The sequence below is a fragment of the Chinchilla lanigera genome, unplaced genomic scaffold (assembly GCF_000276665.1).
Source record: "Chinchilla lanigera isolate Chin_1 unplaced genomic scaffold, ChiLan1.0 scaffold00012, whole genome shotgun sequence".
Taxonomy (NCBI): domain Eukaryota; kingdom Metazoa; phylum Chordata; class Mammalia; order Rodentia; family Chinchillidae; genus Chinchilla; species Chinchilla lanigera.
The window spans coordinates 6,848,945-6,858,982 of NW_004955413.1; the positions used below are offsets into that span (position 1 = coordinate 6,848,945).

General features: G+C 37.1%; 1 protein-coding gene across 2 annotated transcripts in view; it reads left to right on the plus strand.

The window, feature by feature from the left end:
- LOC102029843 (C-type lectin domain family 4 member A-like) overlaps positions 1-9,396 on the plus strand; it is a 12,543-nt gene extending 3,147 nt beyond the window's left edge. For both annotated transcript variants that reach the window (XM_005378918.2, XM_005378919.2), the window contains 4 exons: positions 1,885-1,986; positions 4,953-5,104; positions 8,075-8,190; positions 9,185-9,396. In XM_005378918.2, the coding sequence (XP_005378975.1) occupies positions 1,885-1,986; positions 4,953-5,104; positions 8,075-8,190; positions 9,185-9,347 (533 nt within the window). In that variant the 3' untranslated portion in view covers positions 9,348-9,396. The remainder of the gene's footprint in view (positions 1-1,884; positions 1,987-4,952; positions 5,105-8,074; positions 8,191-9,184) is intronic.
- The last annotated feature ends 642 nt before the right edge of the window (positions 9,397-10,038 follow it).

A 10,038-nucleotide genomic window follows, 5' to 3' on the forward strand; every position in this document is an offset into this window, starting at 1 on the left:
ACTCATGGTGCTCCTCCTGCCTCAGCCTCCCAAGTGCTGGGATCACAGGCATGCACCACCACACCCAGCTCAGACAGGGTTTCAAAGAGCCTTGGTTTCAAAAAATTTGAATAGTTGAAGGACTCAGTGCTTGCAGTACCAAGTGGGAAGTGTTGTGCACATAAGAAATAGGCACAGGAGCCTGAGGTAGCCTTCCTTGATGAGAAGGCATTGAGAGTTGTGTACCAAGGATGGCACAGACATATCAGAACACAGGAAAGTTGGGGGAAATATAAGTATGCATAGGTGGACTAGATAGAATTATGTGATAAAGGAAGAAAGGAAACTAAGTGGCAGACATTTGCAAAGATCAGATTATAAGTATTTCATAGCACTGAGTATATTTTTCTTTGATTATTTTATAAAGTATCTTTTCCTGCTTAATCAATCAGTCTAAAGCGTGGCAGAGTACAATACCTATTTATCTCATGTCTGTGGGGCTGGCCCTGTAGACTGGTCTCAGTGGGAGCGTCCTTGATCCCGGCTGAGCTCACTCATGCATGTGTAGTCATGGAGCTGTCACAGGCAACTTCTGAGGAAGAGGATGTCAGCTGAAATCACAGGGACAATTAGAGACACATTTCTGCCACCCTTCATTAAGCCAGCTTGACTGTGATCACCTGGCACCTTGCAGACTTCCTAGCCTGAGATGGATGTATGGCAGCCCTGAGGTTTCAACTTGGATCTAGCATGGAGATGGTTCTGCACATTTTATTAGCCAAAGGAAGGCTTAAATACAGTCCACATTCAGGAATTGGAGAAAAAAACCTTTGTTCTAGATTGGATAAGCTGCAAAATGTTGAAAGGGTCAGAATAAAGTAGTTGTCTATACATTGCAGCTATTTTTGCAATGTGACAAAGTCATGGAGACCTATGAAAGGATTTTATGCAGGTTATTATACAATCATATTTCACTTATAGAAGTGTGTTTTAGAGAGGCTTGAAAGGAAGGAGCTAGAAGGCTAATATACCACCCACTTGAGAAACAGAGTCCAACCTAAAGATATTGAAGAAGGGAGGAAGAGGTGGCTTTGTGTGGTTAAAAAAGATACAATCAAGCAGATAGAGGGTTGATGAATGTTTAAATCTGTGCATAAAAATCTAGAGCAGTTATCTGTGACTCTCATATTGACCTGGTAAATTAAATGACCATGAAGTTATTCAAAGAAGAAGGCAATAGAAGATGAGTATCAAGTTTAGGTTGTAAGTGGATGATTTAAGTTTTGGGATGTGGAGTTAAACCTCAGATGTACATGTCTAGTGGGAGACGCAGTAATCTGGACTCAGGATGGAGATATGAGTTTGGGAGGCAGCAAACACCATGAGAATACACAACGCTGCACAAGAAACGTGTTTAGTATAGAACGGTGGATAAGGGTGCTCTGAGAAGTCAGAGCCAGTGAGATGGAGTTAAAGGAAACAAGGGGAGGAGAGCAAAGTTCTCTTGATTAATGTTGGATTCTTTTTGTTTAATTTTCTATTCTCTAACCAGAATCCCTGAGAATTAGACAGTTCCTCCCTTTCCCAAGATTTAGCCTCTGTATGCATCTTGCATGACACAACGAAGGACCATGTGGGAAATCTTGTTCCACTGTGATGGAAAATCATGACTTTTTTCCCACTAGTGCTCTTTCAGCTATTCCTGGAGGTATCTACATCTCCAAGTGAGGCTGGTTAGGGTCCTACTGATGGTGGAGTGATGGAGTGATCAGCTCCCGTGTCAGTCTCTGCCTACTCACATAATCGCCCATTTGTAGACTTTTGTTTCTGTAAGGAATGCAAGAAAGTAACAGTAATAATAGGTATGCTTCCAGGAAAATGATTGACTTTTATTTTCTTTTCTAGTTTTATTTCAAAAATATTCTCAGCATCTTGAAGAAAACATGACTTTAAAAGGACTGGTCCATACAGAAGTGGAGTGTGTAAAAAGCGATTCGACCATACAGGGTAAAACTTAATATATCTAGAATGGCACTGCTTACCATAACGTGTAAGGATCGCACAACAGTACTTCTAATTAGAATCTCAGGCAGATCCCACTGAGAAGTGGAATCTAGTCATCATTTTAAGCTTACAATGTATAAACATATAAAACATAAAATTCTTATATGTGCACCTTAATCTGTGCATGCGAGGCTTGAGTGTGATAAAGGTTACATTGCTCTTGGATTTCTTCAGCTTTTGCTGCTTTCTGAGCTTTCTGTGCTCACTGCTCTTTCTCTCACATCTCAGTTAAAATCCTTTAATTAAAATGATGGTGGTGACTATCACAAATGTGAATTATGTAAAAAATTAGGGTCGGGGTTATAGCTCAGTGTGCACAGCACTTGCCTGGCAAGTGTGAGGTCCCGAGTTCAATTCCCGGTCCAAAAATTTAAATGAATATATTATTAAGAACTTTTTATATTTACAAAAATTAAACATATTATCTGAAGAGATAATATTTTAAAACCAGTCTGGGCACATAATGTATACTATGCTCTACTACTAACATTTTCTGTAAGAAGGGAATTTATTCCAACTAAGGAACCAGTGTTGACATAGCGGTTACTGGTAACATACTATCAGTGCTGTTCATGGCTGTATTTATGTTTTCTTAATTTTCACCTAATGTTCCTATTCTGTTTGAGAATTCCTTCCAGGATGCCTCATTCCTTTTAGTTATCCTGTCTTTTTAGTCTCCTTTTGATTGGGATAGTTTTACAGATTTTGTTTGTTTCTGATGACCCTGATAGTGACGAGCAATATTGGTTGGCATGTGTTAGGATGTCTCTCTGTTAGAGCGTGACGTTTTTTGATAATTAGATTGGGAATGTTGGCTTTTAGCAAGATGGAAGCAGAGGTAAAGTGCTATTTTCATCACATACTAGATAGGATATATATTATTACAGTGATTTTTTTCCTTTTGGTGCTGACATTTACCCCTTAGATTGAGGTAGTTTTGTTCAGGTTTTTCCACTGTAAACCTATTCTTTCCACCTCCTTTTTCCACAGTACACTGAGTAGTTGCTGTGTGAGGCCCACACATCTGAATTGAAGAGTTGTTCTTCCTATCCTTCAGCATGGAGTGTTATACTAGCGAGTGTTTTCAGAGAAACAAACCAAGAGAATATGTGCATAGACATTATTTTTAAAGAAATGGCTTATGCAATTGTCGACATGTAAAACACTCCAGAATTTGAAGAGGGCATAAAGCAGGCTGGCGACTCAGGAAAGGGTGGCAGTGTGAGTGCAATTAGCAAGCACAGGCAGTGTTGCAGGTGAAGCCCGAAGGCAGGGTGCTGGAGACCTCCCTCTTGCTCAGGGGAGAACATTCTTTTGTTCTTTTCAGGTCTTCAGTGGATTGCATGAGGCCCACTCACATAATGGAGGGCATCTGCTCTATTCAAATGCCACCATTTACAGTAAAAATCTCACCCAAAAGCATCCTGGAAGATATATCTAGAATGTCTGACCAAAATAACAAGGAAAATCAACCATCAGCTATATTCATGTCGTTTGTTTGAAATTCATGAACTGTGAGATTGGCTTATTCTACGCCATTTATTAACATACTGAATCATTTATCTCTGCATATACTCATGAATACTTCTTTTATAGTCTGGATTATAATCCAATACTATTTTATCTTCGTATTTTAGCTTGGCCATTGGGAGCCTAGTCAGTTACTTTTGATGCCCCTTTGACATGTTAACAGCTGTGTGCTTTTGTTTTCCCGCTTTCTTGGATCACAGAATCCCCCAGGGTCACGTTGCTTGTTTTCTCTATGTATCCTAGAATCCACCACTTCTATCATAGTTCTTTGTTGCTTTTATTCTGTAGCCTACAGAATTAGACATGTTGTGTTTTCATTTTCATTTATTTGAATGTATTTATTTCCTTTTGATTCTTCTTTGGTCTTATGTATGTAGAAGGGGGTCATGTAGTTCCAAGTGTTTGGAGAGTATCTTGTTTTCTTTGTTTTAATCCATTTTTAGTTGGCTCCCACTGATTACAGTTTAAGGATATTCTATATGTTTTCAATTTTCTAAAGAAAGGGCTTTTGAGTGAAGTATTTTACAAATGTTGATTGGGATTCTCTTGGTTTGTGATAATTTTGAAGCCCTCTGTAGTATGGCTTATTTTATTCATAATTGTAAGCATCTATACCAGTGTATTCTTAAATTTCTCTTTTCCTGGCATCAGTTCATATATTTTGTACCTCTGCTGTTTGGTTTACAATCACAATAAGACCCTCCATTTATTTTTTTCTATTATATCTCTGTTGTTTCGTTGGCAGTTTCTATTGTCTTTTCTGCCTATTCACTGATTTCTGTCCTCCATATTCTGCAGCTGAACTCATCTGATCTTTTGAAAGGTTGCTGTATTTTCAACATGAAATTTTTATTCCATTCTTCAGTATTTCTTTGATGAAGCTTTTATTTCAAGAATGTTTGTTCCTTCTTGTTGAAACATTTTATCATGCAAGATCGTTATAAGATAGCCCTAATATTTTTGCTTTTTATGTTGTTAGCATGTATTGGTTGCCATTTTAAAACTTTAAATAAAATTTGAGAACTTGCTGGTTCTTTTTTTTGTGCTGGGAATTGAACTCAGGACCTTGAGCTTGCCAGGCAGATGCTGTGCCGCTGAGCTATATTTCTGGCACTTGTAGGTTCTTGGGATGATGAATTATTTTCTGAAAACCCTGGGAGTTTTGGGTTATATTCTTAAAGGCTGAGTCTCATTTAAGCATTAGGCTTTGGTTGGCTTTCTTAACAACTGAAGGGCAGGCACTGTTTGTTATCCCCGGGTGAACATGTGAGTTCTGTGAGTTCCAGTAGATTCCACATGGTGTCCTTCAGGCCTCCACTCTAATAATACACACATTTTAAAAAGCGGCTTTTATATTGTATTTGTATATCCCGATGAAGAAAAGGTTTGGAGCTGTTGTCCAAAGGATTGGAAGTCATTTAGTTCCCACTGCTACTTTATTTCTACTGACTCCCAGTCGTGGAACGAGAGCAGGGAGAACTGCTCTAGGATGGAGGCTCATCTTCTGGTGATCAACACCAAGGAGGAGCAGGTACAGTCTAAGGAGATGGAAACAGATCCCTGTTTGTTGTGCATGTGTTTCTGCTGAGAAAGTTTCTTTTCTTCTGTTTGGGATATCGGTGTTGTGGTAGAAGGCTTTTTTTTTTTTTTTTTTTTTTTTTTTTTTTAGAAATTAAAGGAGGAAAATACTAACAGACCGACAACATTTTACAAAATAGCATAGGATCAGTACAGACATTACAGAGTTACAAACAGAGTGGTAGGGAATTAACAATGTTTATTGTATTACATATTGATATCTTCAATGTAGTTTCTCATGAAAACACATATAGACATACAAAGCTAATCAACCAATGCCTCACTGACAGTTTCTTTCAGCAAGGAAATACAGGACAGTAGAACACCTGTGTTAACTATCCTGCATATACATATATACAAACTTTCTCCTTCTTTCCCTTCTCTTTTCCCATATCCCAGTTATCCTTTACCTATGAGTGCTTTCCTATCAATTCTCAATGTCTATCATATCTCCTAGATTAAATTAACTCTTTCAGGCTTTACACTAGAGAAACAATGTGGTGCTTGCACATGTATGTTTGATTTATTTCGCTTATGAGTATGGTCTCTAGTTGTGACCATTTGTGTATAAAAGCCTCGAGTTTATCTTTCTTTACAGCTGAGTAATATTCCATTATATAAAAGTACCACAATTTTCTTATCCAATCCTCAGTGGATGGACATTTGGGTTGCTTCCACATTTTAGCAATTACAAATTGGTGGCAGAAGGCTTTCAATGAAACAAATAAGAGAGTCTCCCTCAGTCTTCACATTCCATTTCTGGCTCCTGAGGCATTACAACTAACCCACCCCAAGAGAAACAGTTGCAATAAATATGGGATTGAGTAAGAGTATGAAGATATTTTTGCAAGCAATTCCAATTTGTAATTTCAATAGTGAAATATTTTATATATTGTAAACTGCTTAACATAGAGGGGTAATAGGTTGAGTAGTTTTTTTTTTTTTTTTGTACCAGGAATTGAACTCATGCTCTCAGGCTTGCCAGGCAAGTGCTTATGCCACTGAGCTACATCCCCGGCCCAATAAGTTGAATAGGGAAATTAACTCATGAAGACACAATCTATAATCAAGAATTAAATTAGACCTCTGATGCTTAAAAGGAAAATGATTAAATTTATTAATGCTTCCTCATGTAGAACCTTGAAGAATGCCTTACATTAGTGAAGACAAGAGGAGAATGAGGCTGAGATGGAAACTCATTATGATTATGAGTAGCAACTGTTTGCATATATAATGAAAATCAGACTCACAAGTGTTGACTTTAACCCTGCTCTACTCAGCTACAAACATGTACTTCTAGGGGACCCATATGACTATTCATGGATCTTCCCCTTTTCATTTTGCTTTGACCTTAAAGAACTCAGTTGATATCAAACCACACACACACCCCACAAAGAAAATTATAGACATAATGCAAATACACTTAATAAAATACAAATAATTCAAAAGCACATTACAAAGATCATTCACCATGATCAATTTAATTTCATTCCAGAGATGCAAGGATGGCTCAACACATGCAAATCAAGAAATGCCATACATCACGTAAATAATCAAATAATCAGATAAAAATCACATGATCATTTCAGTTGACAAAGAAATAGCCTTTGACAAAATTCAACCTTCCTTCATGATAACAGTCCTAAAGACAGTAGGTACTGGATTATTCAACAATATAGTAATGGTCATTTATGGCAAACCTACAGCCAGCATCATTGTGCATTGAAAAAAATGAAAGATTTTTTTTTTCAGGAACAAAACAAGGATGTCAACTCTCAACACTCTTATACCAATATAGTTCTTAAAATTTTATCAGGGCAATTATGCAAGAGAAATAAATGAAAGGCATACAAATAGGAAAAGAAGAAGTCAAATTATCCTTGTTTGCAGGTGACATGACCCTATACATTGGAGACCTAATGTCTCCACCAACAGACATTAATGGATGATAAATAAATTCATCAAAATAGAAGAATATAAAATGAACTTTTAAAATTAATGGTTGGTGAGAATGAGGGGGAAAAGGAAATCTTTTATACTGTTGGTGGGTATGCAAATTAATACAGGGAGTGTGGGAATCAGTATGGAGGTTCCTCAAAAAACTTAATTAAAATAGAACTACCATTTGATCCAGCTATCCCACTCCTTTGTATATACCTGAAGCAATTAAATCAGCCTACTGTAGGAACTTGCATATTCATGTTTATTGCAGCACAATTCACCACAGTTAAGATGTGGAACCTAGCTGCACATCAATAGGTGAATGATAAGTGAACTGTGGTGAATGATAAGTGAACTCATACATACACAATGAAGTATTAATCAGCCATAGAGTGTAATGAAATTTTTTTATTGATAGGAAAATGAATGGAGCTGGAGACCATCATGTTGAATGAAATAAGCCAGACTATGTTCTCCCTAATATGTAGAATCTAAAAAAGATGATAAAGAAGTAGAATGATAAGTATTATTAGACAAGTGAAAGAAATATGGGCAAGTTAGAGGGAATTATAAAGACAGATAGTAAGGGAGATGGATATAATCCAAATTTACAAATTGAAACCCCCAGTGTGAAACTGGAGGGGGGGCAGGATAAGAAGGATGTTGGGGTGGGGTTAGAACTGTGTTATGTGCATGCACAAATCTGCCAAAATGAAACCCATTAATCTATATAACCAATACAAATAAAAAATTTAAAAATGTTTAAGGAGAGGTGTATGTTAACTACCCTGGTTTAATAATTTTACAATGGATATGCTTATCAAATTATCACATAGTTCCTCATGAATTTGTACAATTAATCTAATAATCTAAAAAGTAAAGAAAGTACAAAAATACTTTAAAAAGAAGGAAGAAAGAAAGAATCTAGTTCCAGGTGAGGACTCTAAAGACAATACTCTGTTCATGTTTCTTGCCCCCCCAGGATTTCATCATCGAGAATCTGCAAATTGATTCTACTTATTATATAGGTCTGTCAGATCCAGAGGGTCGGCGACTTTGGCAATGGGTTGATCAGACACCATATGACGAAACTGTGAAGTAAGTAAAGATAAGATAAAAGAATCCTGGGTCCTGGATCATGTCAGGAGTTTATGGTATTCCAAGTCTAGTTTATGAAATGAAAATCACTCACCCTTGTGTAAACTGTTAAAGACTGGGTTAATAGTTGTATTATCTACTTATTCATCATAAGACCCATATGAAGTCCATATTATTTTTTTTCCCATTATAGAGATGAGAAAATTGGGTTTAGAAGTGTGGACAGTCTAGCAAAGGTCACCCAATAGTGGTCCTCAAATTGAAGTGGATTCTATTTTGCTTTTAATCTCTTTATATATATAAAATACATTATGACATATACAAAAATGTATTTTTATATATGTTAAATGTATTTTTATATATGTATGTTAAAATTCTGATTAAGATTTACTATTTCTCATAAAGCAAAAATCCTAAAATTGAATACTTGTACAATATTTCATATTTATGTAATTCTGTAAAGCTCCTCGAATACTTTCATGTATTTGATCCTCACATTTACTGTGGAATATATAGTGATGTACTTACTCTAGTCCCAAGTTTTAGGTGGGAAAAGTGGAAATCGAGAAAGTTAAATAACATGTGCAAGAAAACTTGAATAAAAGAAAAATTGGAGACTAACCAAATCTGCAGGCACCTAAATCATTTCACTAAAAAAATGGAAATATATCGATGCACTGGAGTAAGGTAAAATCTTTTCAGCCTACAAGCAAACCCTGTGGGTTGACAGTCCCTGCTGAGGATCTAAAGGTGGACAGATCCATGAAAAGCTCTGTGATATCTGCTAGGAGGATACTTAATGCACTAAGTTGTGAGGATACTAAGTGATGTGGCACCATCTTCAAGGGAAATGCCAGGGATACAGATGAAGGAGAAGCTGCATATGAAGTGGAGAGGAGTTAATTTGGGCATGTCTGACCAGCTTCTACAGACTTCATCCCCAGATCCCACCTTCTTTCTGTTGGAAAAAACACCCTCATACTCTCTCTTTCAGATTCTGGCAAGAAGGTGAGCCCAATAATGAGAAGGAGCAGTGTGTTGAGTTAAATTACTTTCGTTATGGAAAATGGGGCTGGAATGATGTACCGTGCCATCACAGCAAAAGGACAATTTGTGAGATGATGAAGATCTACTTAGAAATTGCACATTCTGTGTAGTCATGAGGTCTGAATTGAATCCATCATTATAAAGACAGCTAATAAGTTCTCTACGTGTAAGAGATATGTTATGGTTTGTGTCTAGATGTCCCCACAAAGCCTCGTGCAGTCATGGGGCAGGCTTCTAGAGTTTGTGATTGATTCATGGTCCAGCACTGGGATTATGGGGGTGAGTGCTACAGTCACCCTCTGGCAGGCAGCCTGCAGACATCATAAGGGAGGGAAAGACACCTGCTCTGCCCCTTCCCTTTTGCTCTTGCTGCTTTTGCTGTTTTCTGCCGCCTTGAACTTTTGCCCTTTCCCATGTACCATTCTGCCTTGGAGCCAGCCAAGTATGGACTGAAACCTCCACAAACTGTGAGGTAAATAAATCATTCCCTCTTTAACTTTGGACATCAGGTATTTTGTCTCAGCAATGAGAAAGAGGTAACTAAGACAAGATATTTACAGGATTTTAGAGATGTGATCAGCTATTCCACTTATGAAAAAGTCTATGTACTTACTTTTTTATTCATTCATTTGGTCATACTAAAGTGGGCATTTATTGAACATTTTTCATGTGGCAGGGACTGCTGAAGACCCCTTTTGTGTACGTATAAAAGTCACAAGAACCTCTCTCTTAAGTTCATGCTGGAGTTGTTTACTGACACAATTATATGATGTTTCCTCATGTTTTATCTATTTTTCCCCT